This window comes from Heterodontus francisci, chromosome 48 (assembly GCF_036365525.1).
Source record: "Heterodontus francisci isolate sHetFra1 chromosome 48, sHetFra1.hap1, whole genome shotgun sequence".
Taxonomy (NCBI): Eukaryota; Metazoa; Chordata; class Chondrichthyes; order Heterodontiformes; family Heterodontidae; genus Heterodontus; species Heterodontus francisci.
The window spans coordinates 16,061,580-16,082,738 of NC_090418.1; the positions used below are offsets into that span (position 1 = coordinate 16,061,580).

General features: G+C 43.6%; 1 protein-coding gene across 1 annotated transcript; it reads right to left on the reverse strand.

Moving 5' to 3' along the window:
- Positions 1–375: 375 nt before the first annotated feature.
- LOC137357281 (probable G-protein coupled receptor 139) lies at positions 376–15,279 on the reverse strand. Its single transcript, XM_068023500.1, has 2 exons — positions 15,183–15,279; positions 376–1,271 (listed from the first exon to the last, which is right to left on the reverse strand). The coding sequence occupies exons 1-2, from the start codon at positions 15,277–15,279 to the stop codon at positions 376–378; spliced, it is 993 nt and encodes a 330-aa protein (XP_067879601.1).
- Positions 15,280–21,159: the final 5,880 nt, after the last annotated feature.

Consider the following 21,159-nt stretch of genomic DNA (forward strand, 5'->3'; position numbering starts at 1 on the left):
TGCTGCTTTGTCTACAGTGAGGTATTAAGCACACACTTAGTGACGGAGCATTGCAAACTAATGATATATATTTTTGAGAAATATTCACAAAAAGGGCATATTCCCAAAATAACCCTCAGCAGGTAACTGACTAAATCAATTAACCACTCCTGGACCAGTATCTTCTGAAATTACAGCTTGTGTCTCAGCCTTGCCCTTGCAAAGAAAATTACTACAAGGCCCCGGACTATGGCATTCATTTACTTTTAACTTGCATCCGCATTAGGAAATGTTGCAGAAAATATGAAGGATTAAAGGATCCGTACAGAGCATTCTATGGAACATGACACGAAAATACAGAAAATTCAGAAGAATGCGAGAAAGTGTTAGGTCTTCTCATCGGATTAATTTGACCATCATTGCAAGGGAATATCTCACTCCATTCTTCAGCTCCTCTTTGAACTTCCTCTGGGTCACTACATAAATAAAAGTGTTTGTGCAGCAACTTAGGAGTTGGAGCATTAAACCGATTTCAGATACAAATGTGGGCAGAGAAATCGGATAGCCCAAATAATCCAATCGTCTCAATATAGAAGACACCAAAAACACGGCCCATAACAACATGAAATTTCCTGATATAACAAGCAGTAAAATCATGGATTTCCTGCGGTTCCCCATCCCTGGGTCATTGGATCTTTCTCCATGGCTCTGATCCTGGAGTCTCCTGCGCCCTCTGCTAGCCACTATAATGTGCCTGACGGTCAATGCATTGAACAGTAGAATAAAAATAAATGGGATAAATGGCGTTAAAATGTAATGCATCAATTCAATGATGGTCCAGACCAATGAACGAGATACATTGAATGCCACACGGCAAAACCAGGGGTTATTAGAAAGCCAATATTCATTTGTATACAGAAAATACCAGAAACTGTTCTTAAAACAGCTCAGCACAGCCACTGTTCCAAGAACCACAGCCGCCGTTTTCTCCGTGCAATACTTAGTTTTCAACTTCTGGCAACAAATGGCCACACATCGATCGAAGGTGAAAGTGACTGTGAACCAGACAGAGCAGTCTGTGGCAGCATAAAGCAGGATGGCGTGGATATTACACACTTGAATGGACTGCACAAAACTAAATTGTTCCCGATAAACAATAGGAATCTGCCTCAGTATCAGATCAATGATAATGACCAGTAGATCAGCCACTGCCATTTCCATCAGGTAATGAGTGACACATTTGGAGAGGCCACACTTTCCTCGAGACAGGATTGCAATTGTCACTATGTTGACTGTAAGAAAGAGAAAAGTAGAGAATTATTCACCAGAAAACTGCTGATAACAGAGGTTTGTTGCGTTTCCAGTGAAATAATAGAATAGGTTCAATTAATGTTCTTTACAATAACCTGAAATGTAGCAAACAAAATGCAGTTTGCCTTGGCATCCATTGATGGAAACTAATTATTTTAACCTCTGCAGACCATCTAGAATGTCAGCTTTGTCATCAGAGTAGTCAATAATGGAGCATCAAATAAGTGATGCAAAAGGTCTAGAAGTAGCACCAGTTGGTGATCAGTGGTGGTATCTGAATGGTACTGTAAGCTGACAACATTGATTGTTTATGCTCTTGCATTGATGGTGGCCACTTGTTTAGGGTACTGAGCACTTTTCTGGTCAATGAGCTATATCAAACCTTCCCATCCATTGTTTGTAATACATATAATAGAAAAATAGAAACATAAGATTTGCCAGGTGAAAATGACCAAGGACAATCTAGTTTGGCCTTCCATCATCCAGGTAGTCACTTGATCAAAATAATAAGATAGTTGGCGAGGAACTATAACAATTAATCTTTATCAACCCATCTATAACAGACCCAGACATACGTGAGGGAACACCCAGTGTTGGAAAGATTTGGAACCATAGATCCAAAGCCAACTGTTCCTCCCAAGCACACTTCACTTACAACACGGCATGTCTAAAATTGTTCATATATCATATCTCAAAATATTTTCCGAGAAAAAATAATCTGTCTAATTTACAACAGAATGAATCAAGACTAAATGTTTCAGCCATTTCCCTAGGAAGCCTGTTATATCAATTGACCTGAGTTATTGGGCTGAATTGTATCGGTCCCCAGGGATGCAATGGAGGCAGGTGTGCGCATATAATTGCGTGGGAAGGAAGGGGTGGAGTGTCCGTCGCCTTCCCGATATATTTCAATTTAGTCCAGGGCAGGGAGGGCCAAGGACGGCCTTCGCATACCAGGCCAATTGAGGCCCATAAGCAGACAAGTAATGGCCACTTAGGGCCTCTTCCCACATCCATATCAATTTGATAGAAGGCAGAGTGGTCCGCTACCACAGGGAGACACCGCTCGGTAAAACCTAGTGGCCTGCTAGCAGGATCAGGTTGCCCAGGGGAATTGAGGCACCCTGGAGTTCTTCCTGGCAGCAATCATCCACCTAGCGATACTTGTTCCATATTTCTGCTCCTGATGGGAATATTAAACACTGAATCCTTGCTTGTTTTGAATATGAGAAGCAAGTTCCAGTCGAATCCTGAATTCATGGATTCCGAATGACCAATCATTGGATGAACCAAGCGACAGGCACACTAACCTCCATCATCAGTAATTAGATATTTGGGGTCATGTGTGATGTTTCACACCAAAAATACAAAGGCAGAAAATGAAAATACTATGAATAATAACAGGAATCTGCATATATATAATGCAGAAAAATGTTCTACGGTGTTTCACAGGAGCGTTATCAAACAAAATTTGAGTTCCAGCTGTGTAGGTGTCAGGATTTTGAGGTCAGCAGCAAAGGTACAGCCCTTGTCTATGATCTCGAAGCAAGTTGCTCACAAAGATTTAGTAGAGTCAGCAGTGTTGGTTTACATTATTACCTTTTCATTGTCATTCTGATTACATCTACAGTGAATCTCTGGCGTCCAGGCACAGTGAAATAATCAAATAGGCTGAACAGCTAATCGGCTTGAAGAATTCTCACAGACAGCAAGCCAGCAAGTGATAATCCTGAATTATCATTCACTTGTTAATCATTTTAGTGAGTCAAACAAAGATTGGGAAATACACATAGATTAAGAGAGAAGCTAAAATACCATAAGCAATCTTATAACAAATAAAACTTAGTTTTTTTACTTTCGAAATCTAAGTTTACTTTTATCCAGGCCAGAGCGGCTGTTCAGCAGTAATTTTAACCTAGTGTGGCTTTAAAACGTCAGCTACATCTCATTCAATAATACTCAACTTTTTGAATGTTTTTTAAAGCGAGAACAGTGCATAAAAAGTAGACTTTTGCCTCAAAGCACTGATTCTGTGCTCAATGCATCTACTAAGAACACAATAGGCACCCTGGGCTTAATTTAGTGCAGCTCTTGAGGGTGGGTATGGTGGCTTGGGGGCATTATAAATTGCAACGCAACTTCTGCCTGGTAATCCGGCATCGTGACGTTGGTTCTAGTTTTTATCAGTGGCGGGAAAACACAATGGTAGCATTGCCACGTGTCCGACGGGAACCTATTTTAAATTGCCAAAATGATGCTTTACCTGCATTAAAATATAATCAAAATGAATTAATGATCACAGAGTGATTCTGTGAATGGCAGGCAGCCGTCAGGTGCTTCGGGATTCATGACCGGTAAAAGATAACGGCACTGAGGTGAGAGGACACATTGTCACAATGTTAGGCAACCTTGAGCATTGCTGGATCGGGAGAGAGCAGTGTCTCGAATCCATTATGGGACTGTCTTGCTGTGGGCTCTGAAAGAGCGCCTGGGGTCCTTGGGGCTCTACAAGGGGATCTTGGTTACCAGGGTTCGGCAAGAGGAGCTCTTTGTGGGATTGACGGCTTCATTATTGAGATGGCTAACTACTGCATTATGGATCACTTTGCTCACACTGCTGGAACAGAGAGTGGGCCAGCGTCAAGCTTGGGCTCTGAGGTCCATCAGCAACTCCACCAACAGAATTATCATATGCTAGGGTGCCAATGCAGGAGGCCAGGCAGGTTTGCAGCATGGAAGGACGCGAAAGACAACTTCATAATGACTCTTTTACAGCCACCCTGCTGTCCATTCACAGAGCATGAATTAAAAGCACACCTTGATTCACAGACTCCATCCCTTCCATTCCATTGTTGTCTCTGTGCTGTGAATGGCTACAGTGGACGCTAGTGTCCATGGGAAAGCATATGTTAATGAGCACTCTCATCAGATTGGCACGTTAATGATGCTGTGGTCACGTTTACATAGCTCTAAGGGAGAAGGGGGAGCTCAGCAGCTCACCATTAAGGCATAATGGCACAGGGCTTTCAGACAATGAAAACTAATTATTTGAACAAAGGATCTTTCTAATTACTCACCACAAAACATATATTGTAAATCAGTGAGACACAAAGTGTGGCTTTGTGCACTTCTTAAAACATTTGTAGGTGCTCCTACGTGGTATGATCCTGGTGGCAGCAGCTGGTCAGGCTGCGAATTGGCCTGGGATGACTTTGACAGCCGTCCTCTGGCTGCCTGAGGCCTGGACGGCCCTGGCTGCCTGCGGGTATCCTGGATTGGTGCAGGACTCTCATCAGGTGTCTCAGCTGCTGGAGCTGGGCTCACTGTGGAGGGGCTGAGGAGATGGTTGTTACACGGAGTGCCCTGAAGGGAGCCCCCAGATGCAGATAGCAACATTTCCTCATCCCTTTGAAGGCTTTATTTGCCCTCCCTGTTCACCAGAGTAGGACCAGGAGTTGGAAAAACCTCCAGGAGGCTCCTTTTGCTTATCCTGCCTTGCCGCTGCTACATTCAGCTCATGACCAAGCCGATCGTGTGGAGATCTGCATGCATATGCGGGATCTGCCTCTCCATGATGGTCACCAACCTCTCGATGGATGAAGCCATGCACTCATATGCCTGAGACATAGCAGCAATCATGGCATGGATAGACTCCTCCATTGTCCGCTCAGGGCTCTGCATGACCTCTGGTATCTCCGGAAAATGTTGCCTTTGCTACTGCAGAATGACCTGTGCTGCCAACCCAACAGGATCGTCATCATCATCTGGCTCAGAAGGGGCCTGGCACCCATCGTCCTCCAACTGTATATGGCCTCAGCTGTCTTAGCCCCAGCCCGCTGTACGGACGCTTCTGTAGTGCACTTGTGAACCTGATTCCAATGCCAAGCGTACCCACTGAGGTGAAAGTATCTGCGCTGGTGGACAGTGCAAGAGAGTCATGGTGCCTCCTCTTGGTGGTCCTTCTACTCAGGGGTGGACAACTGACTCCCTGTGGCTGCAGACCTCTGCGAACAGCAACCTGAATGACAGAACACAAACATATGTGAGTTAGGCTATACAGATCTCCTGATGCCGACCAAGTGTAATATGGGTCTCCAACATTCGGCCTGGGTAGTTAGATTTTAGTTTAACTTGAGCATTTGTATACTGTATCCACTGAAATCACTAACAAAGTCAAGCAATCCATTTTAATACCAGCATCTGACTAAAAACGCGTTTTGTATGCTACATTAACTGCATGTCAGCTGTGACTCAGTTGGCCGTGCTTTCACTGCTTAGTCTCAAGGTTCCAGATTCAAGTCCTGCTCCACGAGTTGAAATTGTTTTAGTGGATGCTTGCAAACGTGTCATGAAGGATCTAAATGTCAACAATCTCACCTGGGAGTCATGAGCTGGCGAAAGAGGGAAATGGCGACACATCCTGTGGAACTGGTGGGCACTATAACGACAAACAGTGGTTCCAGCAGCTTGGCAACAGGCGCCAAAGCCAAAAGCAACAACTCACAGTGTCACCTGGCAGGTTCATGTACAGCACTTGTGGCGAAACCTGCCTCTCAAGGATTGGCTTTCACAGCCATCAGCAAATGTGCATCAAGAAAACACCCCAATAGATTGTTTGTTGAGTGTCCATCATCTTTTGTAGATGGAAATATGTCAACCATTAACTACATGCATTAATCAAATTACTGTAATAACCAGTCATGAAAAAGTAATGAAACTTGACTGATTTATAATTAATGAATCAATAGTCATATTAGAAAGAGTGGGTTTTCATTTAAAGTTTGCTAATTTTAATTACTATAAGTCTCTGCATCTGTGTAAGAAAGTGCAATTTTAGTCAAGACTGTCCAAACAATGGAACCTTTTGGATCCCTGATAAACGTCCATGGGATAGTATATCATGGCCTTGCAGGATCTATCTTAGTGAGCAGAGAAGTTGTTCAAACTCGGATTAAGGGGCAGTGTGAAACACCTGCATTATATTCCTGTCTGAGATACTGAGGCCAGGAGATTGCTAGAGGAAGATGTGATTACAAACCAAAAGCAAAAGCAAGAGCCAATTATGGAATTAATAATTGCCTGGCTCTGACGTGGTGTGATGGTCATCCAGGGGTTAAAATCATGGTTCCGTTCGGTTTTGTTCCGAGAAAATTCTGAAGACTTGTCGTCTAGAACCATGTGTCAACCTACACGAGTGGGCTCGAGTCCAAGATGGAGTCCGGATAGAGTGAATCCTGACCTATACTTCAACAGACTGCACAACCGGCTGAAGCTGTAAAAGACATTGTCCTAAGTTTGTTAAGTACACCTTATTCCTTTAATAAACTTTCCAAAATTTACTATCCAAAGATTCCTGTTTTGGCATTAATTTGGACGTGTATGAAACAAGTAAATCTATTAAGTCACTGACAAATTGCAGTGGCAGAAATGAATCAGGAAACAATTTAAGTTACAGATACGCAGATCAGATAACTGCATGCTGATGGACATCAGTCCTCACTCTCTTGCACAGGGATTCCAATCTCCCCATTTGATATTGTGTGGCCACCCTGGGTTCCCAGAATCACCAATGCCTCTTCCTCAGCAGAGGTGAATGGATGGAGATCTGGGTGTCCCCCGCCAGTTTGGGCTTGCTCCCTCCTATTACGGGCCCTTTTGTCCTGAAATAGGAAGGATGGAGATAGTAGAGAATGGCAGACAGATCTACATGACAATTCTGCTCATGTCAACCCCTCGTCTCCTAATGGGGGAACCAATGTATCTGCAAGGGGAGTTAAGGGGACGTGAGCTGTGAAAAAAGGTGGCCGGTGACTGAGAGGCAGCCATGAATCTGTCAGCCAATGCTGCACAGCTACTACCCTCCCCATGTCACGCAAGCTCCTGCATAACCACATGAAATGCTCATAAAGGTGACTGGTATGGAATATTCACCTTGGAAGAATACAGTAGGCATTGACCCCTTTCCTGCACTTGACCCAGTGGCGCTGGGTGATCCAACGGCTGCTGACCTCCTCCGTGATCTCCACCCAGGCTTGCTTGGTCACATGGGAGGACCTCTTCTTTCCATCTCCAGGGAAGAAAACCTCCCGCCTTTCCCTGACAAGCAGGAAGAGACTCTGCAGGGAGGCATCAATGAACCGTGGGACCACACTGTGTCTTTCCTCAGCCATCGTCGTACAGGAAACAGTCAGACAGAGTTTTAGGCTGTACAGAGCAGCAAATGGCTTCAAGGTAGGAGTGAATGCAGGGCTGGCAGGCCTTTAAGTATGGCACCAGCACCTGCTCCGGAGTCATCTGACGCCATAATCGATGTCGCCTCTTGCTACAACACGTGACTGGGGAGACATGGTTCTCCCCTATGTAAAATGGCTGTCTGCCGCATCGACTCGGTAGGGCTGCTGCCCACGTTATGAACATGAACAGTGCCCCTTTCTGAGCCCGCTGCATTAAAATCAGCCCCGTTTGGGATAACAGGACATCAGAGGCAGCAACCTCTGGATTTCTGCGTTTAACTGTGCATGTGTGGATTTCAGAATTTGCTGTCAGTATTATACAGCTGGCAGTTTGACCATAATTACAACTGCAGATTTTGGGCCATTGAGATAGTAGGACAGTGGACCAAAAGCATGGTCAAAGAGGTAGAAGCTAAGAAACATCTTAAAGGTGGACAAAGAGTGCTGGAGAGTTTTCGAATCATTGGGCTGGATTTTGCCATCAGAATGATGGCGAAACTGTCGATGTTTGTGTCGTTATTTCCTTGAAAAGGACAGGAAAATTTGGAGTCCACACATGTGCAGTTGAAAGCAGTTCAAAATCTGGACCATGGAACCATTAACTGACAAGCATAAAAGGGGGCATTCTGCCTATTGTATCTGCCTGTTATCTGAAAAAAAATATTGAATTTGTTCCAACTCTTACTCTTTCCCATAAGTCCTGTAAGTGGTCTTTCTTCAATTCTGAAGATGAGTCCAAAGTTTAGGGATTAAGTAGCTGCATCGACTGCCAACAATGGCGCACCAAAAAAAATTGGGGATGCACCAAAGGCCAGAATTGGAGGAGCAAAAGATCTCAGTGAGTTCTATAGGTGGAGGAGGTTGTAAAGGTAATCAGCAGCGAGGCTTTGGAAGAATTAGAAAATGAGGAAGTTAAAATTGAGGTGTTGCTGAAACTGAAGCGAATGTAGCTCAGCGTGCACAAGAGAGAGGGCTGAATGGCACTTGGTGAGAGTGAGGAGATAGGCAGCAGAGGTTTGGATTAGGTCAAATTTAAAGTTGTTGCAAGATGGCCGATTGGCCACAAGAACATTGGAATACGTGAACTGAGTTTCACGCCAACGTGCTATGTTGATTTTTTTTTCAACCATCTGATTTGGTTTTTTTTTCAAAGAAATTTAAAAACAACAGATAAAAGGTGACTTTGCTCACAGCTTAAGACGGCCACTTAGTTTGCAAGGGCTATGATGTGAGATGAAATGTCTGCCCTGCTCCAGCAAGAACCAAGACATAGGAAATTTAAAGGAGCTGCCAATTAACATTAGCAAGGCATCAAGACTATCACTTTTACAATGGTACCCTGGTTGTGAGAAAGAAACCCCCGGACATGGGCTGTTCATTTGCATGAAGATGAGTCCAGCAGATAGAGCAGTGGCACCACGGCTGGCACTGTTGTTCAGCAGGGAGAGACAAAGCGCAGAAGAGAAATACTTATAGGGGACGCTATAGTCAGGGGCACAGATAGGCGCATCTGTGGACGTGAAAGAGACTCCAGGATGGTATGTTCCCTCCCTGGTGCCAGGATCAAGGATGTCTCTGAACGGACAGGGGGCATTCTGAAGGGGGAGGGTGAGCAGCCAGAGGTTGTGGTACACATCGGTACCAATGACACAGGCAGGAAGAGTGATGAGGTCCTGCAGGGGGAGTTTAGGGAGTTAGGTAGAAAGTTAAAAGACAGGACATCTGGGGTTGTAATCTCTGGATTACTCCCTGTGCCACGTGCCAGTGAGGGTAGAAATAGGAAGATAGTGCAGCTAAACATGTGGCTGAGCAGCTGGTGTAGAAGGGAGGTTTTCAGATATCTGGACCATTGGGATCTCTTCAGGGACAGATGGGACCTGTACAAGAAGGACGGGTTGCATCTAAACTGGAGGGGCACAAATATCCTGGCTGCAAGTTTTGCTCGCGTCATTCGGGAGGGTTTAAACTGGCGTGGCAGGGGGGTGGGAACCGGAGAAGTAGGACAACAAGTGAAATAAATGAGGGGGAACGAGTAAATAACGCCAGTAAGACTAAGAGGAAGAGCAGGCAGTGAGATGTTGCGGAGCACAGCGGGACTGGTGGTCTGAAGTGCATTTGTTTCAATGCGAGAAGTATAACAGGTAAGGCAGATGAACTTAGAGCTTGGATTAGTACTTGGAACTATGATGTTGTTGCTATTACAGAGACTTGGTTGAGGGAAGGACAGGATTAGCAGCTAAATGTTCCAGGATTTAGAAGCTTCAGGCGGGATAGAGGGGGATGTAAAAGGGGTGGGGGAGTTGCATTACTGGTTAAGGAGAATATCACAGCTATACTGCGGGAGGACACCTCAGAGAGGTCATGCAGTGAGGCAATATGGGTGGAGCTCAGGAATAGGAAGGGTGCAGTCACGATGTTGGGGGTTTACTACAGGCCTCCCAACAGCCAGCGGGAGGTAGATGAGCAGATATGTAGACAGATTTTGGAAAGATGTAAAGGTAACAGGGTTGTGGTGGTGGGTGATTTTAACTTCCCCAATATTGACTGGGACTCACTTAGTGCTAGGGGCTTGGATGGGGCAGAATTTGTAAGGAGCATCCAGGAGGGCTTCTTGAAACAATACGTAGATAGTCCAACTAGGGATGGGGCCGTACTGGACCTGGTATTGGGGAATAAGTCCGGCCAGGTGGTCGAAGTTTCAGTAGGGGAGCATTTCGGGAACAGTGACCATAATTCCATAAGTTTTAAGGTACTTGTGGATAAGGATAAGAGTAGTCCTCGGGTGAAGGGGCTAAATTGGGGGAAGGCTAATTAGAACAATATTAGGCAGGAACTGAAGAATTTAGATTGGGGGCGGCTGTTTGAGGGTAAATCAACATTTGACATGTGGGAGTCTTTCAAACGTCAGTTGATTAGAATCCAGGACCAGCATGTTCCTGTGACGACGAAGGAAAAGTTTGGCAAGTTTCGGGAACCTTGGATAACGCGGGATATTGTGAGCCGAGTCAAAAAGAAAAAGGAAGCATTCATAAGGGCTGGAAGGCTAGGAACAGACGAAGCACTTGAGGAATATAAAGACAGTAGGAAGGAACTTAAGCAAGGAGTCAGGAGGGCTAAAAGGGGTCATGAAAAGTCATTGGCAAACAGGATTAAGGAAAATCCCAAGGCTTTTTATACATATATAAAGAGCAAGAGGTTAACCAGGGAAAGGGTTGGCCCACTCAAGGACAGAGAAGGGAATCTATGTGTGGAGCCAGAGGAAATGGGTGAGGTACTAAATAAGTACTTTGCATCAGTATTCACCAAGGAGAAGGACTTGATGGATGATGAGCCTAGGGAAGGAAGTGTAGATAGTCTCAGTCATCTCATTATCAAAAAGGAGGAGGTGTTGGGTGTCTTGCAAAGCATTAAGGTAGATAAGTCCCCAGGGCCTGATGGGATCTACCCCAGAATACTGAGGGAGGCAAGGGAAGAAATTGCTGGGGCCTTGACAGAAATCTTTGCATCCTCATTGGCTACAGGTGAGGTCCCAGAGGACTGGAGAATAGCCAGTGTTGTTCCTTTGTTTAAGAAGGGTAGCAAGGATAATCCAGGAAATTATAGGCCGGTGAGCCTTACATTCGTAGTAGGAAAATTATTAGACAGGATTCTTCGGGACAGGATTTACGTTTGGAAACAAATGGACTTATCAGCGAGAGGCAGCATGGTTTTGTGAAGGGGAGGTCGTGTCTCAATAATTTGATTGAGTTTTTTGAAGAAGTGACGAAGATGATTAATGAAGGAAGGGCAGTGGATGTTATCTATACGGACTTCAGTAAAGCCTTTGACAAGGTCCCTCATGGCAGACTGATACAAAAGGTGAAGTCACATGGGATCAGAGGGGAGCTGTCAAGATGGATACAGAACTGGCTCGGTCATAGAAGACAGAGGGTATCAGTGGAAGGGTGCTTTTCTGAATGGAGGGATGTGACTAGTGGTGTTCCGCAGGGATCAGTGCTGGGACCTTTGCTGTTTGTAGTATATGTAAATAATTTGGAGGAAAATGTAGCTTGTCTGATTAGTAAGTTTGCGGATGACACAAAGGTTGGTGGAGCTACGGACAGTGATGAGGATTGCCAGAGGATACAGCAGGAAATAGATCGGTTGGATACTTGGGCGGAGAAATGGCAGATGGAGTTTAATCTGGACAAATTTGAGGTAATGCATTTTGGAAGGTCTAATGCAGGTGGGAAGTAGACAGTAAATGGCAGAATCCTTAGGAGTATTGACAGGCAGTGAGATCTGAGTGCACAGGTCCACAGGTCACTGAAAGTGGCAATGCAGGTGGATAAGGTGGTCAAGAAGGCATACGGCATGCTTGCCTTCATCGGTCGGGGCATAGAGTATAAAAATTGGCAAGTCATGCTGCAGCTGTACAGAACTTTAGTTAGGCCACACTTAGAATATTGCATGTAATTCTGGTCACCACACTACCAGAAGGATATGGAGGCTTTTGAGAGGGTACAGAAGAGTTTTACCAGGATGTTGCCTGGTCTGGAGGGCATTAGTTATGAGGCGAGGTTGGACAAACTCGGATTATTTTCACTGGAACGACGGAGGTGGAGGGGCGACATGATAGAGTCTGTGCATGTGTGCGTGAAAGTTGGAGTTTCGTTTATTATTTTACTTAGTTTGGTTTAAGTACAGTAAAGTTAACCTCTTTCTTTGTTAAACTCGAGAAAACATGTCCGATTGGTGCTTCTTATGATCATAGCAATTAACCAATCAAATAACTACAGAATTGGCCAGTGCATCCACTTTCAAAAAATAAAAACGTTTAAACCTGTTGTGGGCAAACAATGAGTGGGAAAAGAGGGAAGTCCTTTAAATAAAAGCAAACTGCTGCGGATGCTGGAAATCTGAAATAAAAACAAAAATAGCTGGAATCACTCAGCAGGTCTGGCAGCATCTGTGGGAAGAGAAGCAGAGTTAACGTTTCGGGTCATTGACCCTTCTTCGGAACTGACAAATATTAAAAATATCACAGGTTATAAGCAAGTGAGGTGGGGGTGGGGCAAGAGATAACAAAGGAGAATGTGCAGATTGGACAAGGCCACATAGAACAAAGAACAAAGAACAGTACAGCACAGGAACAGGCCATTCGGCCCTCCAAGCCTGCGCCGATTTGATGCCTGCCGAAAATAACACCTTCTGCACTTCTGGGGCCCATATCCCTCTGTTCTCTTCCTATTCATATATTTTTCAAAATGTCTCTTAAACGTCGCTATCGTCTCTGCTTCCACCACATCCCCTGGCAGCAAGTTCCAGGCACTCACCACCCTCTGTGTAAAAAATTTGCCTCGCACATCCCCTCTAAACTTTGCCCCTCGCACCTTAAACCTATGTCCCCTAGTAACTGACTCTTCCACCCTGGGAAAAAGCTTCTGACTATCCACTCTGTCCATGCCGCTCATAACTTTGTAAACCTCTATCATGTCGCCCCTCCACCTCCTTCGTTCCAGTGAAAACAATCCGAGTTTATCCAACCCCTCCTCATAGTTAATATCCTCCAGACCAGGCAACATCCTGGTAAACCTCCTCTGTACCCTCACCAAAGCCTGCACGTCCTTCTGGTAGTGTGGCGACCAGAATTACACGCAATATTCTAAATGTGGCCTAAGTAAGGTTCTGTACAGCTGCAACATGAGTTGCCAATTTTTATACTCTATGCCCCGACCGATGAAGGCAAGCATGCTGTATACCTTCTTGACTACCTCATCCACCTGCGTTGCCACTTTCAGTGATCTGTGGACCTGGACACCCAGATCTCTCTGCCTGTCAATACTCCGAAGGGTTCTGCCATTTACTGTAAACTTCCCACCTGCATTAGACCTTCCAAAATGCATTACCTCACATTTGTCCGGATTAAACTCCATCTGCCATTTCTCCGCCCAAGTCTCCAACCGATCTGTATCCTGCTGTATCCTCTGACAATCCTCATCATTACCCGCAACTCCACCAACCTTTGAGTCGTCCGCAAACTTACTAATCAGACCAAAAGGTCTTGGAGCAAAGGTGGCACCATGGTGCAGTGGTTAGCACCGCAGCCTCACAGCTCTAGTGACCTGGGTTCAAATCTGGGTACTGCCTGTGTGGAGTTTGCAAGTTCTCCCTCTGTCTGTGTGGGTTGCTTCCGGGTGCTCTGGTTTCCTCCCACAGCCAAAAGACTTCCAGGTTGGTAGGTGAATTGGCCATTATAAATTGCCACTCGTATAGGTAGGTGGTCGGGGAATATAGAGACAGGTGAGGATGTGGCAGGAAAATGGGATTAGTGCAGGATTAGTATAAATGGGTGGTTAATGGCCGGCACAGACTCGGTGGGCCGAAGGGCCTGTTTCAGTGCTGTATCTCTAAATCTAAAAAAAAATCAAACAATGTGTTAATGGTCTGTTGAAAGACAATGCATTAGTACAGAATAGGTGTTAATGGACTAAATATTGAACAGGAGCAAGTGCAAACATGAAAAAAAAACAGTGGGTAAGCAAACTGAACAAACTAAGATGAAATGAAATAAATGCAAAAAAAAAAGGGGGGTTGTAAAAAAAGAAAAGACGACTAAACATGAAAGTAAAATGGGGGGCTGTCATGCTTCTTTAAACCCTCCTCATGTGAATGTAACAGTTGGAAAATTGTTGCTCATAGAACATTGAATTTTGGACAAGCAGAGTGTAAAATCAAAGTTCATTTTGAAGGCGAGTTTCTGAATTGTATTGCAGGTTATATTTGTACTGTTGGGCATCACTGTAAGCAGTGGAATAATATGAATGCATCACTAGTGACATCATGCAGCATCAGAATCGATCTAAATTGAAGGCAGTGTTAATCCTGCCCTTTTACTCCAGTGGTCAGTTCAAAATTCCCATTTCATAGAAGTTTAAGACACCATCCAATATCGACTGATTTCACTCTCATAATGTCCCCCTTCCAATGATTCTGTATGCCCTGATCAGAGATACGAAGAACTGTACCAGAGGGGGATAGGATTAAATTGCTAATGCAGATTAGTTATTAGAGACAAAACCATTAAATGAAATGAATAATGACAAACTGTAGATCAATCTTAGATCTCAATTTAACCATTCAGAAACAGTGAAATTGTCCAAGAACTGAAAAGATTAGAAAGCGAGTCAGCTGACTCATATTGGATCAACAATGCATTTATCATTTACCTGTTAGAATTACTTTGTACAAATTATTAACTAGCTATATTTGCAAAAAGGAAAAGAACATTTCTGAGCTCTTAAAACATTTTTCGTCTGGCACCGGACCATTGTATTCAACTCAAGTGCAAAAACTTTAATTAAGAGAATGATCAAGTTACATAGCTTATGCCATTGTCGGAAAGAACACTGGGATCTTAATATGATTGCATTAAAGAGAGAAAGAAAAATGAAGAGAGAAAGAGAAAGAGAAAGAAAGGAAATAGGGAAGAAAGAAAGGAATAAAGAAATCCATTTAGCAACCTAAGGACGTCCCAAAGCTCTTTACAGCATAACTTTGAAGTGTAGTAACTGTTGTACTGTAGGCAGCCTAATTACCAAGGACCTGGAGATGCAGACTAAGATGCCACGTACTGTAAATCTCTGGTTACTGATAAACCAGCTGCAGGTAGTAACTTACCTGGGACACCAACAGCAGCCAAAAGCGGGTAGTAAATCTTTTGTACATCATAAAGCGTCCATAGAATCTGCAGTCTGATCAGAAAACCAAGAGACATTATTTTCCTTTCGATCAGAATCGATGATTCGAAGGTTGGTCCTGATACTGAGAGCAATTCTCTGATCGTTAGATTGAGAGGATTCGCCTTATTTATACAAGGGATAATCCAACCGAGCAGAAAATCGGTTCCCATGTTGACTAGGATTAACTACACTCACTGAGCAAACAGATAAAGTCAATCGCTGCAACTCCAAGATTTAAAAAAAAAGAACAGCCGAATTTCCAATCAGGTAATGGCATGGAGGCCAAATTAAATGCTGAAAGTTCATCCATTTATATTGCATATGATCCTAACAAGAATTTCCACAGTTGTCTGGCCTGAGTGTTTCCAAATTTGCACGCTTTTAGCGCAGACTTCCAGCAAGAACAGTGATTTGCTATTGTTTTAAGAATTGATAAACCACAGTCTCACCACTTATTCGGGGCTCCTTCATTCATAAAATAAATTTACTTTTAAATATCAATTCCAGTTGCTGATAGCAGTCATAATATTTACTTTTTGGAAAAAAAAACAGGAAAAGAGAAACAGACCTCACGAGTTCAGGGCGTCCAACAGTATGGTCACTGTTGTAGTTTGGGGAATATTGTAACAATCACAGGCGACAAATAAATACATTCCTAGAGATTTCGTGTTACTGATTCTTTTACAATTAAAAATTAATAAAAAATAATTCATTAGGTTATTCAGCAGGGAGAGGAATTTGAGATCCCCACATCAAATGTGTCACTCCACCGTCACACTGCGAAATGTTGAGGCTTTATCAACATTTATCAACATAATATCGAGGCTTCGGCTGATACGTGGCAAGTAACATTCACGCCACACAAGTGCCAGGCAATGACCATCTCCAGCAAGAGAAAATCTAACCATCTCCCCTTGACATTCAATGGCATTATCATCACTGAATCCCCCACTATCAATATCCTAGGGGCTACCACTGACAAGAAACTGAACTGGAGTAGCTTTATAAATACCGTGGCTACAAGAGCAGGTCAGAGGCTGGGAATCCTGTGGCGAGTAACTAACCTCCTGATTCCCCAAAGCCTGACTACCATCTACAAGGCATAAGTCAGGAATGTGATCGAATACTCTCCACTGGATGGCTGCAGCTCCAACACTCAAGAAGTTCAACACCATCCAAGGCAAAGCACCCTGCTTGATTGACACCCCATCTACCAACATTCACTCCCTTCACCACTGACGTACAGTGGTTGCAGTGCGTACCATCTCCAAGATGCACTGCAGCAACGCACCAAGGCTCCTTAGACAGCACCTTCCAAACCCGCGACCTCTACCAACTAGAAGGGCAAGGGCAGCAAATGCATGGGAACACCACCATCTGTACGTTCCCCTCCAAGTCGCACACCATCCTGACTTGGAACTATATCGCCGTTCCTTCACTGTTGCTGCGTCAAAATCCTGGAACTCCTTTCCTAACAGTACTGTGGATGTACTTACCCTCGATGGACTGCTGTGGTTCAAGAAGGCAGCTCTCCACCACCTTCTCAAGGGAAATTAGGGCTGGGCAATAAATGCTGGCCTGGCCAGCGATGTCCACATCCCATGAATGAATAAATAAATAAAAAAACCTTCGATGGAGCATATCTCAACAAGTGTGATTCATCTTGAACCAATTCCTTACTAATGCTAAAAACAGAAAATGATGAAACTTTCAGCTCTGAAGAAAGTTCATCTACCTGAAATGTTAACTCTGTTTCACTCTCCACAGTGCACCTGCTGAGCGTTGCCAACATTTGATGTTTTTATTTCAGATTTCCAGCTTCTGCAGTATATTGCTTTTGTCCTAAATGGTGAAATTATCTTGCTACCAGTTCCACATGATTCTTATCACTGATTGCACAGCGTTTTGTTCTTAACCCGAATTACCAACACCTCCTTTTCCGAAACCTCTCATGAATTTGCGGCTTTGGCTGGTGGTGAATCAATTCTTTATTAAGTCTATGACCAAAACGTGATCCCTTCACTGATCAGTGAGAAATGCCTGCGGGCACAGCAGAAGTCACCTCAACATTTTTCCAATGTTCTGAGCAGTTATCATACTCCTAAAGCTGTTTTCATTATTATTTGTTCAGCTCATTGAACTGCAGTAATTCATTCTTTGAGCAGAGTGTTGCCAATTTTTCCACCTGCCCTTGCATCTCACTGATCAGCACCAATTCACCTACTGAGTTGCATAGTATCTGTTCCACTAAACCCTCCATCTGACTGAACAATGCAAATGTAACTATTGAACCTAGTACTTCTCATCCCACTAACACCTTCATTGCAGTGATAAGCACTGATTCACCTCTATACTTTAATACTATCCATCCCACTATCACCTCAATCTCGTTGTCAACTTTTGATTTACGGATAGACCCTAGTACTACCAGTCTCATTACTCATCCATCTTATTGGCCAACATTGGTTCAGCTGTGGAGCCTAGTGCTATATTTCCCACGACATTCTCCATCACTAACAGGAGAGTGACTTCCCTGAACCCTGTTCTGTGAGAAATACCTTAGCTAGTCATCACTGATCATAGTATTCACTGTTGTTCAGGAGGCATCAATGTGTTGAAATTACTCATCTTATTTATCTCTGCTATATTTGAAAGAGTGACAGCAGTTATTCCTCTTGAAATTAAGTCAATAGCTCGTAAGGTTAAGAGCCACAGAGTCCAATACATGATATTTACGTTGGAACCATTCCAGAACTTGTTAGACAAGATATTGAGCCTGTTAGACTGGAGCATGTCCCCATGGCCCAGATATATAGGCTTGTGATATTGAGAAAAACCAAATAAACATAGATATATAAGTTGGTGATGCTAGTAAACCCACATAACACCAGGCTGGTGATCCCAATAAAACCTGATAAGCTGTATATAGGCTGGTGATCAAATAAACGCTGGTACACCACGATATTCAGTCTGGGGGCACGATAAACACCGATGAACAAGATATATAAGCTGTTGATCTTAGTAAATACTTATAACCCCAGGCATATAGGCTTGCAATTCCAATAACCGAAATAAAATTAGATATATAAGGTGTTGAGCTCAGCAAACATTGGTAAACCAACATATACAGGCTGCTATCTCGACTTTGGACCACACTTCATAATGACATTTCTGCAGCTACCAAATTGATAAACCACAACCATTGGTGTTCGTGATCCCATTAAAACCATCTCTCTCTCTCTACCTTCTTGTTCCCCCAGTACACTGCTCAACTCTGCTCCATTCTCTACTGCTTTTTTATTCTTTCATAGGCGTGGCTGGCAAGGCAAACATTTGTTGCCCATCCCTAATTGCCCTTGACAACTGAATGGCTTGCTGGGCTATTTCAGAGGGCAGTTAAGAGTTAACCTCATCGCTGAGTGTCTGGAGTCACATGTAGGCCAGACCAGGTAAGGATGGCAGATTTCTTTCCCTAAAGGACATTAGCAAACCAGATGGGTTTTTATGACAATTGATGAGTTTCATGGCATTATTACCGAGACTAGCTTTCAATTCCAGATTTTTTAATTCATTAATTGAACTTATTAATTAATTGAATTTAAATTCCACCAGCTGCCATGGTGGGATTTGAACCTGTGTCCGCAATGCATTGGCCTGGGCCTCTGGATTGCAAGTTACGTGACATTACCACTGCGTCACCGTCTTCACTATGTCTAAGGAATGCAGACATCAGTGGCTTTGCATATCCAATTCCCTTTTTGAAAACCATGATTTCAAGTGCCTCCACTGTTTCAGTGCATTCCAGATCGTAACTACTCACAGCTACAGCACTGGCATCTACTAGATTATGTGAAAATTTGCACAGGCATGTCCTGTCCAGAACAAGCAGGACAATTCCAATCTGGACAATTATCGCCCCATCATCCTACTCAATCATCAATGATGTGATGGAACATGTCGTCGAACGTGTTATCAAGTGGCACCTACTCAGCAATTACCTGCTCACTGATGTACAGTTTGGGTTCTGCCAGGACCCACTTGGCAACAGAGCACATTACAGCCTTGGTCCAAACATGGATAAAAGAGCTGAATCCCAGAGGTGAAGTGAGCGTGACTGCTCTTGGCATCACAAGGCAGCATTTGATTGAGTGTAGCATCAAGGAGCCCTAACAAAATTGAAGTCAATGGGAATCAGGGGGACACTCTCCTCTGGTTGAAGTATTACCTAGCACTATTCAAGATGGTTGTAGTTGTTCATGGCCAATCATCTCATCCCCAGGATATCTCTGCATGGGTTCCTTAGACTCATGTCCTAGGCTGCATCATCTTCAGCTGCTTCATCAATGCCCTTCTCTCCAACAGAAGGTCAGACGTGGTGCTGTGCAATGGTGATTGACAAGCGTTCATCCCATTTGCAACTCCTCAAACACTGAATCAGTACTTTTCAGCAATGCCTGAGCAATGAAACATTCTTGGGATAGGCTAAAGACATGTGGTAGGGGTATGGTTGGTACCCACTGTTCACCTCCCAATTGAACGCAAACGTATTTTGCTTAAAATGATGAGTTAGTCCCTGAGTATTTTACTTGTGGCAGGCTTTCTTGTAGGTTTAAAACAGAAGATTAACTGTTTATTGAACAATATCGTTCGCAAAAATGTTCACAACACTCGCACACGCATTCACTCTCACATGCACTGTCAAGAGAAGATAGATAGAATAAGAGGCGATTTCATTGAAATATATAATTCTGAGGGGGGCTGGATAGAGTAGACAATGAAAGATTGTTTCTGCTGGTCGGGGAATCTAAAACACGTGGGCACAGTCTTTGGATAAGGGATTGAAATGATGAAAAATTATTTGACACAAAGAATTGTGAATCTTTGGAATTCTCTGCACTAAAGGGTTGTGCAGGCTCCATCTGAATACATTTAAGCCTGGGATAGACAGATGTTTGGTCTCCCAGGGAATTAAGGGATATAGGGTGTCGATGGGAAAGAGGAGTTGAAGCCTAACAGCAGCCATGATCAGATTAAATGGTGGAGCGGGCTCGATGGGTCACATGGTCTACTCCTGCACCTATTTCTTGTGTTCTTGTGTCGTAGGCATTCGTGGTTTACAGTAAATCAGTTGAATCATCTAAGAAGGACAGTCTATTTTAAAGACGCAGGCCTGGGTGTTTGTAGTCTAGAACTTGTTGAGGTGTTTTAGATCTCTTATGGTTAAAATATACGACTGGAGGTGGTGGTCAATTGCTTAGTTCTCTGCTGCACCAAATTGAAGTCTCGAATTAGCAGCATGAATTCTTCTTCTTGTTTAGACTGGATATTTCTACAGTCTCCCATTAGACTGCCTTTTCGGCGATGTTGCTGTGATCGCTGTTTGTCTCTCTGTCTCAGCTTTGCTGGAATTCAAGCTGGCTTTAGATATTTACGCTCTGGCTAAGGAGATACCAGACTGATCTCTATGTCTGATATTCTGTACTGGCAGGAGACCCTTTTGTCCTCAAAACGATGATATTTCAAGGTGAACGTACAGATGTTAGCTTCGCCCATGTGACTTTAGGTTTCAGTTTTTGCTGGGCTAAACAATGGCCTTTTTATGCCCGATTTTGAGGAGATGAGGGCTGCTCACATTTCATTGTAATGTACGTTCGTTAGAGATGGAAATTCTGAGAAATGTCTTTGTCTTTGTTTGAATACAGTTCACATTCATGTGTGATTATCTGTCTCAATTCCATGCAGAAGGGTTTGATTGTTTGTTATCAGTCTTAGTAGAAAATGGGCGTGGATTAACAGGCAGGACATAGTATCAGTCTTGACTTGTCTTCCATTTTGCTGACAGCTAATGTCCCAATCTCCTAAAATTGCTCTGAGTTTTATAACTTTGCAGTTTGTTTCTATATTTTCATTGCTAC